Here is a 19,071-nt window from a genome sequence, read left to right as displayed (position 1 = left end):
TAGATGCACGGAATGTGGGAAAACAATTAAAGACACCAGAACAACATCATCAAATTTTATGAGACATCGCATCCACAAAGGGTAGTCACATAAACTCACACAGCTAGCTATTATACTGTGGTGTAGCTGCATGGCTCATTTGAATTGCCAGCCTGTTAAAATATGAACAAAAAAAATCTAGACTTTAAACCTAGCACTACGTTTTATCAATCTTTTCATATTATTTGCAGCTTTTCTATTTCTTAATGTGTGTCCATAAGAGAGATAGAAAGAGATGTTAATCCATTTATTACTTAAAGCTCATATTTTAACATATCACAATCAGCATGTGTAGAGTTTTCAATTGACATTCTTAAACATTCCGAAGTTTAATATTTTCTGATAATGACTGTCGTCACCAACAACGAAGCTGTATAACAATCTGCTGTATAACAAACCGTGACTCACTGGCGCCATCTTGCGTCCACTTAGTGACTGTATTGAAAATGACTACTCGTGTTGCTAGGACGACTGTTTTGTACATTGTAATGGATTATAAAGTAACAAACTGGATGTACATTATCCCTTACATCATAGGACCTTAATTTCAAATGAAACAGATTATAGAAAGATCATATAATTTTGTCTATATAATACAACTAGGATAAAATATAGGATTTGATTATGAGCATTTTTTTTAATGACTCGAGATACGCAAGAATGTATGGAGATACTTATATATCCAACTTCATATAAAGAGCTGGGCGATAATATAGTTACATGTTATGACAAAACAAAAAAAAACATCAGGCAGTTGAAATGAACTATTTAGTACTGTATATTGCTGTATGTTGAGTGTACTGCATGTATGCACATAAAGTTAGATATAATATAAATCCTTTTTTTATATAGAGCTGTGCGATAATACAGTTCACATTTTGCAACGATATAAACAAACATGCAGCTGAGCTACAGAGCCGCATTAGATCACATCTTAAAAAAACACAGTCAGGGCCGGTTCAGATCACTGCATGTTTTTAAGGTTTTCAACAAAGCTGGAGTGAATTAGCTGCTGTTCTGCTGGACAAATATTCATCCAGATGAGGAAGACCATAAAACACTGCCCTCATGCTGGCAGGAGAATGGACAGGAAATGACATGCAAGGGCAAAGGTTGATAAAATAACAAGAAAAACAATTGTAGCCCATTAGTCAAACATGGGAATCTGAAGAAACAGCAACATTAAATGCCAAACAACGGGAAGAGGAGGGAAGTACTTCAGATTGAAGGATTGAAACTGAGACTAAGTTAATCATATCTAAAAACTCCCCACAAAAAAGGGAATTTTGCATTGAAAGACATGCAGAAAATTGAAGGATACCCTATATATCTGTGAGCAGTGTACTGAACAATTCCAATGCAATGAATGATATTAGAAGCTGAAAATATGAAGGCTTGTTTACCTTTATTATTATTTTATATATTTTATCATTTTTCATTTTCTAAATTATCTAGCTTTTTATAGTCCAATAATTTTAAGTATCTTACTTTAATTTTGTATTCATTTTGCTTTATTTAGTAAGTATTATATACTATCAATTTAATATAAATTAAAGGTGCCCTAGAACATTTTTTTAAAAGATGTAATATAAGTCTAAGGTGTCCCCTGAATGTGTCTGTGAAGTTTCAGCTCAAAATACCCCATAGATTTTTTTAATTCATTTTTTTAACTGCCTATTTTGGGGCATAATTAGAAATGAGCCGATTCAGGGTGTGTGGCCCTTTAAATCTGGTGCTCCACGCCTCAAGAGCTCCCGCTTGCCTTAAACAACATAAAAAAAGTTCAAACAGCTAATATAACCCTCTAAATGGATCTTTACAAAGTGTTCGTCATGCAGCATGTCTAATCGCGTAAGTACAGTGTTTATTTTGATGTTTACATTGATCCTGAATGAATTTGATAGTGCTCCGTGGCTAACGGCTAATGCTACACTGTTGGAGAGATTTATAAAGAATGAAGTTGTGTTTATGAATTATACAGACTGCAAGTGTTTAAAAATGAAAATAGTGACGGCTCTTGTCTCCATGAATACAGTAATAAACGATGGTAACTTTAACCACATTTTTAACAGTACATTAGCAACATGCTAACGAAACATTTAGAAAGACAGTTTACAAATATCACTAAAAATATCATGTTATCATGGATCATGTCAGTTATTATTGCTCCATCTGCCATTTTTTGCTATTGTCCTTGCTTGCTTACCTAGTCTGTTGATTCAGCTCTGCACCGATCCAGACGTTCTGCCCTTGTCTAATGCCTTTCATAATGTTGGGAACATGGGCTGGCATATGCAAATATTGGGGGCGTACACCCCGACTGTTACGTAACAGTCGGTGTTATGTTGAGATTCGCCAGTTCTTCGGAGGTCTTTTAAACAAATGAGATTTATATAAGAAGGAGGAAACAATGGAGTTTGAGACTCACTGTATGTCATTTCCATGTACTGAACTCTTGTTATTTAACTATGCTGAGGTAAATTCAATTTTTGAATCTAGGGCACCTTTAAAATAAAATGTTTACTGTATAATTAATGTAAGACTTGATTAGGGTTTAGGCTTTCATTTTTAAAAAAAAATATTATCGATTGATCAATCAATCAATCAATCAATCAATCAATCAATCAATCAATCAATCAATCAATCAATCAATCAATCGATTTTTTTAACTGGCCATTTCACCAAGTCATACAATGGCTATTATATATACCAGCCATTGTATGATTTGCTGAAATGCTGAAATGGCCAGTTTCTACTGATTTCTTTGGTATTTTCTACACAAACATTCCCAGAGACTGCTGTGCATGATGATAAGACACTCTCTTCTTGTCTAGATGTGGGTTTATTTTTCAAAGTGGACCAGACCTTATGCTGATAGTTGAAAGTTTATAACTCTGGGATACAAGATATTAGTCAAAATATGAAAATAATCTGTTCTGACCAGATTTTCACAGTTCCAAATACCTTGACAAGAGACTTGCCCTCCACACCGTTGGGCTCCTTGGCAGTACCACCCTGCCCCTGTGAATCTCGCCGCTGGGAGAAGGAGAGCTTCTTTTTCCGGGGCCGGCCCTTCAGGTTGGGTGCTGTGGACAGCAGAAGACCAGTTAGATACGCACCCACATCCCATAAAGACCACTGACATCTGCTCACTGCACTATAGCACAAATAAGGAAACATGGCAAAAGATAATCCATGTCTGCGGTGGACACACATAAGCTACAGCCAGCATTGTTCCACCAATTGATTGCTTGACAAGTGATCCCTGGAGCCATTCCAGTGACTTACATTGCTTTAAATTATATATCATCCTCCTTCATTCTGGATATTTTTACATTGAATGGCACTCAGGACATAATTATCCTGAGACAAGGTCAAAATGCTGTCCGTCACTGTTAAAGGCATTGTTGGTCATCAGGTCCAAATCGTTGTCATTATTATATCGGCCTCCGAGCAGGAATTTTAGATAATACACATGGTAATGGTAAAGCAATTCACGGAATGACAGGATGTGTCAACAATCAGAAAACTCAAACAAAAGCTGAAGGGCAAATGAATACAGTCCCTAATATGTCGTCATCACAGCTCAAAATAACACCAGAGGTAGGTGCAACCGGGTCAGCCTTAAAGGACAAGTTCACTGAAAAATGAAAATTCTGTCAGTATTTGCTCACTCATGTAGTTTCACATATTGTCTAATAATTCAATTTTCTGCTTGACATGGCACAGCTTACCCCTATGGGGCATGTGCCACTTCACCACAAGTCGTATTTCTATGGTTGTAAACTGTACACTGTAAACCCTAACATTTGAAATAATTAATTGGTTTGAGTATGACAAACTTAAACTAATTAGTTCAGTCAAATGAACTTTTATGAGTATTTAACATTTTCTTTTTCTTTTAAGTCCACAGAACTGACATATTTTAAGTAAACTGAACCGTTTCATTGTTTTGAGTTTTATGAACTATTTCTTTTCATTTAGACGAACTTAAATTTAACTGAAACTGGGCTGGGATTTCTATTTCCCAGCACGCTTTGCCCATGGCACTCGAAAGGGAGAGTAAATGCTAAAATTAAGTGCAAGATTAATGTTAAGTGGGAAATTTAGTAGTGATTAATGTTTTGTTATGCTAATTTAGAAGAGTTTCTGTTAATGTGGGTTTTGGAGAGTTACCATCATGGTGACAAGTGGTGCATGTGGCTTGGTTTGAGAGTACAGAATAGCACTTGCTGTACTCATTCAGCAAGTTTTTATATCATACTATTGTTAACATGTTAGAAAATTAGCAAGTTAGTATTCATTAAATTAGCTTGTTATAGCTAGCTAAGTTTCCACTAATAAAATGTTTTACTTTGAGATTACATGATAATTTTAAGTTAAATGTATGAATTAGTTTACTCAAATATTTCAATTTAAGAAAAAAAAAATGTATGAGTAAAAAATAAAAATTAAACATTTTGATGTAACCGACTGCCTCAATTTTTTTGAGTTTTGCCAAATTATTCAAGTTTATAGTGTATTAAAAACAAAGGTTCTCAACTTCTTATTGGCATCTATGGTTCCATGAAGTTCATTTAACATTCATGGGACCTTTCCATTGCTCAAAATGTTCTTCATATCATTAAAAAGTTCTTTACACTGAGCTTGAATGATTTTGAAAGTCTTATGCTGCGTTCACACCGAACGCGTCTGGGGCGTCAAATTCGCGTCAGACGCGTCTAGTTGGACGCTTGAACATTATGAAGTCAGACGCTTCAGACGCACGTCAAATTCGCTCTATTCGCACGTCAAAACAAAGTGTGTTCAGACGCGAATTCGCATCATGGGAGGGGCTTCCATTTCTCTCTGCACAGAGCCTCTGAATAAACACATCATCTCGTCAGTTGGAAACCAGTAGCGGCAATTTAACTCGGTTATGCCGGCCGGCTTTTGCTAGCGAGCAGGTGGGCTATGATCAACGGCTAAAATCATGCAAAGCGTTTTACAACTAACCAGACTGTCCGATTTCTTTGCTTATCCTCTTCCAGGCAAGGTCCTTTTTATTCCTGTCTCGATAAAAATATGATGACACATCATAGGTGGCCACACACAGACTATTATCTTTGTTCTGGTCTCCGCTGATCACGTCATAAAAACGTTACCAAAGCAGAGTCCCTGATTGGTTAACGCGCCGTGAATTTTCGCCAAAGTTCAGATTTTTCAACTCGGGCGTCTAGGGCGTCAGATGCTCAATTCGCGCGTCAGACCCATCAAGCGCGTGAACGCTCAATTCACGGCGCGCCATTTGCGCGTCAACGGTCGCATTGCATTTGTGTAAAAAACAAAAAAAAACAAAGAAAAAATCCATATTTAACAAGTTATGAAGTAAAATATCTAGCTTCCGCCAGACCGCCTTGCATATTCAACCAAAGAAGAAAGTGTAAACTGCTGTCGCGTCAGTTATGTTTTTCCGTAAGTTGAATAGCGTAAGCTTTTTGAACTGCAAGAGTTTTACACTTTCTTCGAGTGAACAGTCTATCGGGTCAGAGGAAAATCAAATGTGTCACATTTCCAGAACTTTCTAAAAGCCCATTGTGCACCTGATGAACGGCACAGAAGCATCACCAGCATCCAGCTGGAAAATGACAAACACAAGCGAGAGTTCAAACTCAGAGCAACGAGAGGCAGGCGGAGCTTCTGACACCAGGACAGGTGCTCTCGAGCACAGGTTCAGCGAGGTCAGCTGGCACTGCATTCCATGTGCGCTGATGATTAAATCACTGTCAAGGTTACACAGGGCCCAAGGCTGCGGCCACAACGCTACACTTGATCTTCCAACAAAGCTCAGACTGGCAACATGATCTGTTCTGGGAAAAGAAAAGAAAGCATTAACTAATCAGCTGGAGAAGAGCTTATTTTATTTTATTTTTGGGTTCTTTTCTCAACACGCCACCTTTTTTCATCAAATTTGGCACACGCAGCAGTAAGGTCAGAGAAACGGCGCATTAAATGAGTCCATTTGTTCATAAATAAACATTTATGTAAGAAGCCTTTTTGTCACCTTGGCAACAGGCAGGTTGTTTACTTGGCTGCTGTGGCCATGACAAACACATTTGCGCAGACATCCGTGGGCTCGGCAGAGGAAAGGCTTACGTTTATTGAGGAAATGGGGCCGCTTCTCTCTTAAATGTCACTTTTCCTTTGTTCCTTGGACTAATTCACTCAAATGGGATTCGTATTCGCCAATTCTTCCTCTTTTAGCTTCCACCCCACATCACAATCATTTGAATTCCAGCCATGTGAGTAATGTATTACTCATGATTGCTGGACTACATTAGCTCCTTTACTTCACGCTTGTTATCCCGCATTGAGCACTCCATTCCCATTTTTCAGACTTCCATATTATAAATAACAAATAAAAACTGATTTGTTTGTTTAATGATTAATATACACACTACTGTTCAAAAATTTGTGGTCAGTAAGACTTTTTTTTAAATGGATTTAATCAAAAATACAGCAAAAACAGTAATGTTGTTAAATATTATTGCACATTTTAAATAACCTTTACCTATTTTATTATATTTTAAAATGTAATTTATTTCTGTTATCATAGCTGAATTTTCTGCATCATTACTCCAGTCTTCAGTGTCACATGATCCTTCAGAAATCATTCTAATATGCTGATTTGCTGCTCAAGATCCATCCATCATTCGATAATCAAATTGAAATTGAATCATGAAAATGAATGATTTACACAAATTATTTATTGTATCAGCTCATTGTCCTCAACTTGATTTTTTAAGTCAGTTTATTATAATTTAAGTTGAAATGACTTGCAAATCCAAGCTGATTGTACTTAATTTAATGCAGCAACTGAACTTAAGATTAAGTTGAAATAGGTGGATTTTTACTGTGTACTAATAAGAGTATAATACTCTCAGCTCCATTTAAAACCTTTTTATAATTTTGTTCAAATGTGCCTTAATCATTTGGCATATAAGAGGTCTATGTACCATTAAAACAATCTACAAGTTTCAGAGCTTAAAACGTCCGCCTCATTATAAACAAAGCATTTATGTAATCAAGTTCCAAAAACGGCTTGTTTGTATATTGTGGGATCTGTGACGTCACAGGCGTCTGCCTCCAGAGCGTCGAATAGATTTGCATCATCGCATCATAGGCCCCGCCTACTGCCGTGACCATAGGTCATGACACTTGCCTAAACTGGATACAAGCGTCCCGTTGCATCAAAAACAAATAGAACGCATTATAATCACTGACACTTTCTACACTGTATACAGTATTCTAATGCCAGTTCACTTTTGGACGTACTCCACGTGCTTGAGTGTGCTGACAACAGGACAAATGGAAGAGTGAATGGATTCATAAAGGAACGTTTGCTTTGACATGTCCAGCTTAAACAGCTCATTTGCTCATTTCTCTAGAGCCTTCAGAAGGATACCAGCGTCAGGAACAAGTAGATGGTTTATTTTAATGGCGTCCGGGATCGTGTCAGATAATTATATGTTTGTTCAGAGCATTTTGTTTTGTAAACAAGGCACAGTGTAATGGAGAGTTTGCAAAGAAACTTTTGTTCACAGAATGTAGCAGTCAGCTGGATTGGATCTGACAGCAGCTACATCACAAGAGCAAGTAAATGATGGTTTTATATGGGTAATGTTTTCAAAACACTTACGTGCAATAGCAAGTATGCGTTGACATAGGGCATTTCGGGTATATATTAATCAAAAAAAGCAATACTTTGAGCAAACAGCTGAGAAAATCACATTTTTGTCAAAGACTACATCTGGATCATACACTGTAAAACCGAACAGTGAAATTAATTAAATTAAATGAGTTTGTTTCACTCAAATATAATGAAAGTTCATTGTACTTAATAGGAAAAAGTTGCATGAACTCAAAATTTCATTGTAGTAAGCTGAACTTAATATGATTGAGTTGAGCTGCAGCAGATTTCTAATTCCCAGCATGCTTTGCACCAGACCATATAAATAACTGTTGAAATTAAAGGGATAGTTCACCCAAAAATGAAAATTTGATGTTTATCTGCTTACCCCCAGGGCATCCAAGATATAGGTGACTTTGTTTCTTCAGTAGAACACAAATTATGATTTTTAACTGCAACCGTTGCCGTCTGTCAGCCATATAATGCAAGTCAATGGTCACACAATCTATAAGAATCAATAAACATGCACAGACAAATCCAAATGAAACCCTGCGGCTCGTGATGGCACATTGATGTCCTAAGACACGAAACGATCGGTTTGTGCGAGAAACCGAACAGTATTTATATAATTTTTTACCTCTAATACACCACTATGTCTAACAGCATTCAGCAATCGCTTGGCGAGGTCTGATTGCGCTCTGACAGCGGCAGTGATGTCTCACGCATATACTTCAATGAGTGCTAGACATCACTTCCGCTGTCAGAGCGCGATCAGACCTCACCAAGCGAATGCTGAACGCAGTTGGACATAGTGGTGTATTAGAGGTAGAAAATTATATAAATACTGTTCGGTTTCTCGCACAAACCGATCGTTTCGTGTCTTAGGACATCAATATGTCGTCACAAGCCACAGGGTTTAATTTGGATTTGTCTGTGCATGTTTATTGACTCTTATAAATTGTGTGACCATTGACTCGCATTATTTGACTGACAGACATCAACGGTTGGAGTTAAAAATCATCATTTGTGTTCAACTGAAGAAACAAAGTCACCTACATCTTGGATGCCCTGGGGGTAAGCAGATAAACATCAAATTTTCATTTTTGGGTGAACTATCCCTTTAAGTGTTATGTTGTGTGTTTTTGCACAAGATTAACATATGGCAATATAAGTTAATGTTTAATGTTGTGTTATGTTGGGATTCAGGGGGGTTCTGTTATGTTAGTTTTGTAGGGTTACCACTGTGGTGAAGAGTAGAGCCTGTGGTTAGGTTGAGGATGAGCTGCAAAACATTTAAGACCACATGTTGTTTGATTACATATGCAAGTATGTAATGACAGTCTCTCTGATAGTTATAATAGCATGTGTTATTTGCTATGTAACATTTAACCAAGATCTGAATGTGATGTTTATGTAAATTAACTGTATGTAATTAACATTATGATGAGTTGGGAAAGGGATGCTGTTGACGGGATTGTTAGTGAGAGACAACCGTGCACCACACTGGCCTTGATCCGCTTCCATGGCTCTCAGCCCCGCCCCACTTGTCACAAAAATTTTAAGTTCTACCAACTTTAAAAAAATGAGTTAGTTTACTTAAATGTTTTGAGGTAATACGTTTCCTCAAATGTTTTGAGTATTCTGAACTTATTGGGTTTTACAGTGTATTCAGAACAATGAACAAAACATAGATGGAGTAGATAAGATCGAGTCCATCAGCACCCCCAAAGCTTGCACAGTCCTATAGCTCATCCTGGGTCGACATTTCATTCAGTAACGTTTTGATTTATATGCTGTTTAATGTTGATGATCATGTTATTTTATGATTACATATGCTATCGCTTGTTTCTGCATCTTCTTCACCTGTTTATCAGGAGATTAAGAATCAATTCCTGATTCCTGAGCTTGCTGATGAGACAAAACAACTATCTCACTCTCTCCCTTATTCTAGCACACAATATGGGGACTAGATTGGCTGATATATCAGCCAGGCCAAAGAATCTGCCAATATTTGGCCAGCGTGAGATAACTGGCTGTTAAGTGTTCCTACTTAGCCAGAAGAAGAATGTTAGAATCTGTAGTTATGGCTTTATCAATGAGGGTTGTTCCAAGTGACTTTACACCATTTATGTTAAATAAGCCAATGTGTACGATTATCTAAATGCTTTAAATACACCCATAATGCATATGTTGTGTCGCTGTACTTTAAACCAAAGCTTCAGTTATGCAAAGGAACAGCAGACCCCTTCTTAATATGTTTTCTTTTCTTGTTTCCCCCTAAACTGACAGCTCCCATTGTCACAAACATCAAAAGCTCATTACCGCAACTCAGTTGCTTTTGTTTCCAGTAATCTCTGCACTTTCCCTCTGTGGATTTTAACAGGTCATTTACCATGGTGCTGGGGGCTGCAGGGTGGCCAGAGCTTTGAAGCCGAGCAGGGCTTCTCTACCTTCTTCCAAAGTCATTACAGAGCACTATGGGGTCTCTCGCAGATCAAATATCTGCTTGTGCATTCCTGTGGTCATGCTTTTCCCTTTGAGCAAATACGTTTGAAGCATATCTGTGGATTCTCCAGAGTTTTGGCCTGAAACATTTGCGGTGGATGGAAGTTTCAGAGGAAGCCAGAATTAAATGAACTGTATCTGAGAGTCTCATTCAAAGTCAGACCCACACCCCTCCACCCAAAACACACACACACACACACTGTACAGTATGGGAAAATATTCGCCCGCACATTCCATGGCTCAAATTATTGTACAGTATGTTTACAACTGCTATAAAGTTGTACTACTTAATATATTAATATATCTACTTAATACATCTACTTAATATATTAATAATAATAAATTATATTATTTAATTGTTTACAATAACATTTTTGTTAGAATTCAATTTTCAATATTTTATGTACTAAAAAATTAAGAAATTAATACAATTAAAGAAAAATAAAGTTAATAACAACTATAAAAAATTATTTAAAACATGTAAAATTATAAAAATGACTAAACTTGAACTAAAATTAAACTGAAAATGAAAAAAGCATTCAAAATATGAATAAAAACTATAATATTTTCTTAGTGGTACTAAAATAACACTGGCGTTCATTGAGTGAGAAGTATCTGACTGCTATGGAACAGCCAGAGTGATGATGTTGCACTCTGCTGAAAGGTCACGTTCATCACGTGACCTGTGTGGTCTGGCACACGTCCACCTGATAAACTCTGCTGCTAGGAAACTCGCTGCTTTAATTATGCAGGAAGATGGAGGGGCTGTATGCCAAATTCTGCCAGTCTAGTCCTGCCCATGTTTTCATCATCAGCTAGCTGCAGTTCCATTCATAACATCAGCAGGGTAAGTGGATTATATGAGCACATTTATGATAGACACATTCATATCAATAATCCAGAGCTCAGAGTAACAGATCAGTTAAACAGGAAGTCTCCACTTTTTTTCTCTCATGCCCCGTTCACACATACAGTGGTTTTACAGTCGCTTTTCTGTTGGTCATATTATGGCTGATAATGAATGAATGGGCAAAATTAAAATTGTATACTATTTAGTGGATGACTGATATGGATTTTTTTGATGACCGATATAAAGCTGATATATGTGATATTACACTATTTAAATTAAATAACACGCACAACAGTTGCTGCAGTGAAATTTGGATTTATTAAATTATAAATAAATAATTGTAAAATCAATCAATATGAAAAAAATAATCTGAACTTGATAAAACAAATTTATTGACGCTTCAGAAACTTCTTGATTCTGTAATTTTATTACAGTATTTATCACAAATTAAAGAAATAGGAAGTAAAAAGGAAGTAAACACTGTAACCAACAGGACTCAAGTTTGTGATCACTGGGAAATATATATTCTCAAATAAAGACCAGGAAATGCAAATTTTACACACAGTGACATATAATATTAATATAAAATAGGGGCAAACTGTATATATAGCACATCATAGTCTGATATCATTGATTTTAGGATTGCGCTTGCATCTGTGTTCAGGTGATGCCATTTTTAGTGCTGTCAAAATAAATGCTGCTTCCAACATTTATCGGCCTACAGAAAAATGTATCGGCAAATGCTGATAATATAAAATGACACATATCAGTCGACTACTAGTATTATTTTCTCTAAATAAATTTAAAATAAAATGCTACAAATGAATTTAGGCATCACAACATTAGAATGTATTATAAAGATTATCAAACTGATTATTTTAAAACTGTGGATGCCGTTAGATAGCGGCAGCAAAATTATTTTAAACGTAGAAATAGGGGAAATAAGAATGTACATTTAAATATATTGAAATATAAATCCAATAAATAGACCGACAACTATGACAAAAAAGCAAAAAAACAGAACAAAAAACTCTACAATATTGGCCAATAATGGATATCGATATATTGTGCATCTAAATGACATTTTTTTGGGCAAATCACTTGAGTCTTAAAGGGGATGCTGATTATGATTTCACTTTTTTAACTTTAGTTAGTGTGTAATGTTGCTGTTAGAGCACAAACAACATCTGCAAAGTTATGACGCTCTAAGTTCAATGCAAAGGGAGATATTTTCTTTTAAAGAATTTTCTGTTTAAGAACTACAACAAATGCCTGATATAGGGACTACAACGAGCTTCTTTCTAGGTTGGTGACATCACTAACCCTAAAATTTACATAAACCATTCCCCAGGGAACATGCAACAGGGGGTGAGGCCATGTTGGGCTGCTTTAGAGAAGAGGAAGAGTTGTTGTCGTAGAGTGTTGTTGCCATGCTGTCATTTTACGCCGGACTGCTTCACAAACGAGGGTCAATTCAATGCTGGATTTGCACAAAAGATTAACATGACGGCACATGCTAGTCGATGAGTTGATTTAACTCCACAGCAACTACATACATTTATCCACTAACCATTCAGAAACTTTCTAAAAGTTGTAACTTCTTTCTGAGTCTCTCCATCAGTGTCTGACTCCGTTTTGAACAATGTAAGGCTGAACACCGCTACTGACAGTCATCATTTTGGCTGCGTGAGATTCTCCTGCTTTGTTGTTGTTGAGCAACCGAAGCGCGAGCTTTTAAAGCTCCGCCCTCTTCTGGAAAGGGGCCGGGAGCAGCAGCTCATTTGCATTTAAAGGGACACACACAAAAATGGTGTGTTTTTGCTCACACCCAAATAAAGGCAAATTTTACAAAAGTAAAATAAATGATCTGTGGGGTATTTTGAGCTGAAACTTCACAGACACATTCTGGGGACACCAGAGACATCTTGTGAAAAGGGGCATTGTAGGTCCTTTATAGAATTAAATCTTGAGCACTTGAGCTTTAAACTTTTCTCAAAAAGAAAATGAATGACTAGAGATTGTTTTGTCTCTGTAAACCGCTCTATGTGTGAACACCTTTTATTTTCCCTCTCTCTTGGCCTGATTAAATTCCTCTGCTCCTTGTGATTTAATACAGCTCTATACAGCAGATGGCACTGTGAGGTGCAGAAGGAGCAAAACATACACGATGAATAAATGATATCGCCCTCATTAAATAATGCTGCACGCTCCCAAATCCCCCACTGAAACGGCAACACTTCTATCTTTTAATCGCTGAGAGTGTTGAGCACAAGTCTCTGAATCAGCAGCAGCAGTGCGACTTCTGCGAGGCTTTTTTTACAGTGCAAACAGATTGGACCAAACAATGAGTCAATGTCACTGCACGTCCCCTCACGGGGGGGAAATGCGGTGTGAGCGCATAGATGACGCACACACCAAGGTCAGATGCTAATTCAAGAGGGAGCAAATGGTACAGTCACAGCACATCACATAAAGCTGTGCATACGCCGGAGGACGGCATCAGCACTGCATACGGTGCGTTTGTTATTTATTTATCTGCCCGTTTGTGCTGAAGTGTGTGGTGTTATGTCATGTGTGGTTGTGGGAGAATGCTGCATCAGCTTGATCCCTCACCACACACTCCAGCCGGCCTGCGCCAAATCCCTCCCATGTGTTATTCATCTCACAATCCTTCGAACTTCACAATGAACTCTGTTTTTATCTTTTCGGAAGAAAGTACGAGTGCTGCTTGCGCATGCGGAAGTCGCTTTCACTGGTTCGTGGTGGTTACTAGGGCGTTCCATGTTCTATGTCACTCTCTATGTATATACAGCTTGGGTCTGATTGATTTGATTTTATTATTCTTTTGCAGCTAACCAAACTTGTTAGAAAAGCTGCTGCTCAACATGTTGCATTATTTGAGGTTCATGTTCATACAACAAATGGTTCATGCAAAAAAGAAATGCTGGTTTGTTTAACCCAAATTTGGGTCAAATATGGACAAACCCAACCGTTGGGTTTGTCCATTTTTGACCCAAATTTGTTTGAAACAACCCAGTGTATTATTAAGTAACACTTTACAATAAGGTCTCATTTGTTAACATTACACTCTAAATACATGCTGGGTTAAAAACAACCCAAGTTGGGTTGAAAATGAACAAACCCAGTGATTGGGGTACTTTTACCCAGCGATTGAGTTGTTTTTACCCAGTGGTTGGATTGCTTTAACTCAGCGATTGGGTTGCTTTATCCCAGCAATTGGATTGCTTTAACCCAGTGATTGGGGTGCTTTATCCCAGCGATTGGGGTGCTTTATCCCAGCGATTGGGGCGCTTTATCCCAGCGATTGGGGTGCTTTATCCAAGCGATTGGGGTGCTTTATCCCAGCAAATGGGGTGCTTTATCCCAGCGATTGGGTGCTTTAACCCAGCGATTGAGTTGTTTTTACCCAGCGGTTGGATTCCTTTAACTCAGCGATTGGGTTGCTTTATCCCAGCAATTGGATTGCTTTAACCCAGTGATTGGGGTGCTTTATCCCAGCGATTGGGGTGCTTTAACCCAGCGATTGGGTTGCTTTAACCCAGCGATTGGATTGCTTTAACCCAGCGATTGGGTAGCTTTAACCCAGCGATTGGGGTGCTTTAACCCAGCGATTGGGGTGCTTTATCCCAGCGAATGGGGTGCTTTAACTCAGCGATTGAGTTGTTTTTACCCAGCGGTTGGATTCCTTTAACTCAGCGGTTGGGTTGCTTTATCCCAGCAATTGGATTGCTTTAACCCAGTGATTGGGGTGCTTTATCCCAGCGATTGGGGTGCTTTATCCCAGCGATTGGGGTGCTTTATCCCAGCGATTGGGGCGCTTTATCCCAGCGATTGGGGTGCTTTATCCCAGCGAATGGGGTGCTTTAACTCAGCGATTGGGGTGCTTTATCCCAGCGATTGAATTGCTTTATCCCAGCGATTGGGGTGCTTTATCCCAGCGATTGGATTGCTTTATCCCAGCGATTGGGGTGCTTTATCCCAGCGAATGGGGTGCTTTAACTCAGCGATTGGGGTGCTTTATCCCAGTGATTGGATTGCTTTATCCCAGCGATTGGGGCGCTTTATCCCAGCGATTGGGTGCTTTAACTCAGCGATTGAGTTGTTTTTACCCAGCGGTTGGATTCCTTTAACTCAGCGGTTGGGTTGCTTTATCCCAGCAATTGGATTGCTTTAACCCAGTGATTGGGGTGCTTTATCCCAGCGATTGGGGTGCTTTATCCCAGCGATTGGGGTGCTTTATCCCAGCGATTGGGGCGCTTTATCCCAGCGATTGGGGTGCTTTATCCCAGCGAATGGGGTGCTTTAACTCAGCGATTGGGGTGCTTTATCCAGCGATTGGATTGCTTTATCCCAGCGATTGGGGTGCTTTATCCCAGCGATTGGATTGCTTTATCCCAGCGATTGGGGTGCTTTATCCCAGCGAATGGGGTGCTTTAACTCAGCGATTGGGGTGCTTTATCCCAGTGATTGGATTGCTTTATCCCAGCGATTGGGATGCTTTAACCCAGCGATTGGGTTGTTTTTACCCAGTGATTGGGGTGCTTTAACCCAGGGATTGGGTTGCTTTAACTCAGAGATTGGGGTGCTTTAACTCAGCGATTGGGGTGCTTTAACCCAGCGATTGGATTGCTTTAACCCAGTGATTGGGGTGCTTTATCCCAGCGATTGGGGTGCTTTATCCCAGCGATTGGGGTGCTTTATCCCAGCGAATGGGGTGCTTTAACTCAGCGATTGGGGTGCTTTATCCCAGCGATTGGATTGCTTTATCCCAGCGATTGGGTGCTTTATCCCAGCGACTGGATTGCTTTATCCCAGCGATTGGGGTGCTTTATCCCACCGAATGGGGTGCTTTAACTCAGCGATTGGGGTGCTTTATCCCAGTGATTGGATTGCTTTATCCCAGCAATTGGGATGCTTTAACCCAGCGATTGGGTTGTTTTTACCCAGCGATTGGGGTGCTTTAACCCAGTGATTGGGGTGATTTAACCCAGGGATTGGGTTGCTTTAACTCAGAGATTGGGGTGCTTTAACCCAGCGATTGGGTTGCTTTAACCCAGCGATTGGATTGCTTTAACCCAGCGATTGGGTAGCTTTAACCCAGCGATTGGGGTGCTTTAACCCAGCGATTGGGTTGTTTTTACCCAGCGATTGGGGTGCTTTATCCCAGCGAATGGGGTGCTTTAACTCAGCGATTGAGTTGTTTTTACCCAGCGAATGGGGTGCTTTAACTCAGCGATTGGGGTGCTTTATCCCAGCGATTGGATTGCTTTATCCCAGCGATTGGGGTGCTTTATCCCAGCGATTGGATTGCTTTATCCCAGCGATTGGGGTGCTTTATCCCAGCGAATGGGGTGCTTTAACTCAGCGATTGGGGTGCTTTATCCCAGTGATTGGATTGCTTTATCCCAGCGATTGGGATGCTTTAACCCAGCGATTGGGTTGTTTTTACCCAGTGATTGGGGTGCTTTAACCCAGGGATTGGGTTGCTTTAACTCAGAGATTGGGGTGCTTTAACTCAGCGATTGGGGTGCTTTAACCCAGCGATTGGATTGCTTTAACCCAGCGATTGGGCAGCTTTAACCCAGCGATTGGGGTGCTTTAACCCAGCGATTGGGTTGTTTTTACCCAGCGATTGGGGTGCTTTATCCCAGCGAATGGGGTGCTTTAACTCAGCGATTGGGGTGCTTTATCCCAGTGATTGGATTGCTTTATCCCAGCAATTGGGGTGCTTTATCCCAGCGAATGGGGTGCTTTAACTCAGCGATTGGGATGCTTTAACCCAGCGATTGGGTTGTTTTTACCCAGCGATTGGGGTGCTTTAACCCAGGGATTGGGGTGCTTTAACCCAGGGATTGGGTTGCTTTAACTCAGCGATTGGGGTGCTTTAACTCAGCGATTGGATTGCTTTAACCCAGCGATTGGGTTGCTTTAACCCAGGGATTGGGGTGCTTTAACCCAGGGATTGGGGTGCTTTAACCCAGGGATTGGGTTGCTTTAACTCAGCGATTGGGGTGCTTTAACTCAGCAATTGGATTTCTTTAACCCAGCAATTGGGTTGCTTTAACCCAGCGATTGGATTGCTTTAACCCAGCGATTGGGTAGCTTTAACCCAGCGATTGGGGTGCTTTAACCCAGCGATTGGGTTGTTCTTACCCAGCGATTGGGGTGCTTTAACCCAGCGGCTGGGTTAAAAGTTTGTCCAATCTGCCGGGTAGTTTTATTTAACTCAATAATTGTTTAAAAATTGTTGTATTGCTTGCTTAAAATGAACCCAAACTATGTTGGAAATGAACACTTATTAATATGTTTAATAAATGAACATTTATTAATAAGTCTAATGAATAATCATTGAAAAAATAAACATTTATTAAATTGCTTATTAATAAATGTTCAACTTTTGATTATTATTGTTACCTCTAGTAATTAACTATTTTTGGTTCATTTTAAGCTAGCCATATAGTCATTTTTAAATAATAGTTGTTAAATAAAACTGCCCAGCACGCTGGGCAAACATTTAACCCAACCACTGGGTTAAAACAACACAATCGCTGGGTTTGTCCATTTTCAACCCAACAATATATTTAGTAACAGTTTATTTTAAAGTGTCCGTGTTACACGTTACATGTAGTTAATACACTCTAAAAAATGCAGGGTTAAAAATAACCCTAGTTGGGTTAAATATGGACAAACCCAGCAGTTGGGTTAAATGTTTGCCAAACCTGCAGGGTAGTTTTATTTAACTCAACAATTGTTTAAAAAACATAATATTTCTTGCTTAAAATGAACACAAAATAGGTTGGAAATTAACATTTATTAATATGTTTAATAAATAATTAAATAATGAACATTTATTAAATTGCTTATTAATAAATGTTCAACTTTTTATTATTATTGTTGCCTCTACAAATTATGTGTCTGATTTTTAATTTCCAACCTATTTTGGGTTCATTTTAACCAATAAGTGAGTTAAATAAAACTACCCAGCAGGCTGGTCAAACATTTAAACCAACCACTGGGTTTGTCCATATTTAACCCAACTTGGGTTGTTTTTAACCCAACATTTTTTAGAGTGTATAGTAATAACTATAAATTATGCATAATTACATGCAACTAACCCTTATCCCTGCCTTAGAAAACACCTGCTTTTAGTCAAGATGTTTTTTTTTTTTTTTTTTGTAAATCGGTTTTGACAAAAATAAATCAAAATGCAACCAGTCTGACTCATTCAAAACCATTTAGTGCCACAAGATAGCAATGTAACTACAAAACGATATAACCACAATGATAAAATAAAACAAGAATAATCTAATATCTAGCCATGTTGCTCTGCTTCTGAACAGTAAGTTCTTTAGCAGCAGCAATCTGCTCTTCTACTCTTATTCTGCTTTCAATATGCTAATATGCTGCCTCAGCTTCTGTTATGAACGTCTGACTAACTGCCATTTGATCACTGTCTAAAAATAATCCAATCCCTCTCTCTCTCCCTTTCATTTTGCCTACACATTCCTGTCAATCCTATTATATGGCATAATTAAACAATAAAATCTCTTGTGAGTGCAGACTGTGTTATTAAAATGATCAGATGTAAGAATAACAGCAGCACTGGAGATTTGTGTTGAATTATTTATATACATCATGCAGGAGTCATCTCATTGACAGCCAGTTGCCCTCTAGTGTTACTGAGAGGTATTACTCATACCAGCAGGACAACAGGTGACCTCACATAACACACACACACACACACACACGCACACACACACACACACACACACACACACACACACACACACACACACACACACACACACACACACACACACACGCACACACACACACACGCACACACACACACACACACACACACAGCAATATACAAACAGTCAATACAGCCAATCCAGCAGAATCACTTTACCCATTCCTGTCATGACATCATATTAGATAATGTAATATCTTAATGGATATACACCCAATATCTTTCTGTAAAGGG

General features: G+C 38.8%; 1 protein-coding gene across 1 annotated transcript in view; it reads right to left on the bottom strand.

Annotated features, from left to right (window-relative positions):
- Positions 1-19,071, bottom strand: part of arid5b (AT-rich interaction domain 5B) — a 155,906-nt gene that overhangs the window by 47,812 nt on the left and 89,023 nt on the right. Inside the window, exon 5 of the mRNA XM_048171029.1 lies at positions 3,004-3,125. Within this exon, the coding sequence (XP_048026986.1) occupies positions 3,004-3,125 (122 nt within the window). The remainder of the gene's footprint in view (positions 1-3,003; positions 3,126-19,071) is intronic.

Source organism: Megalobrama amblycephala, linkage group LG20 (genome assembly GCF_018812025.1).
Source record: "Megalobrama amblycephala isolate DHTTF-2021 linkage group LG20, ASM1881202v1, whole genome shotgun sequence".
In the NCBI taxonomy this organism is placed as follows: Eukaryota; Metazoa; Chordata; class Actinopteri; order Cypriniformes; family Xenocyprididae; genus Megalobrama; species Megalobrama amblycephala.
This window is presented reverse-complemented; position numbering and strand designations above follow the sequence as displayed.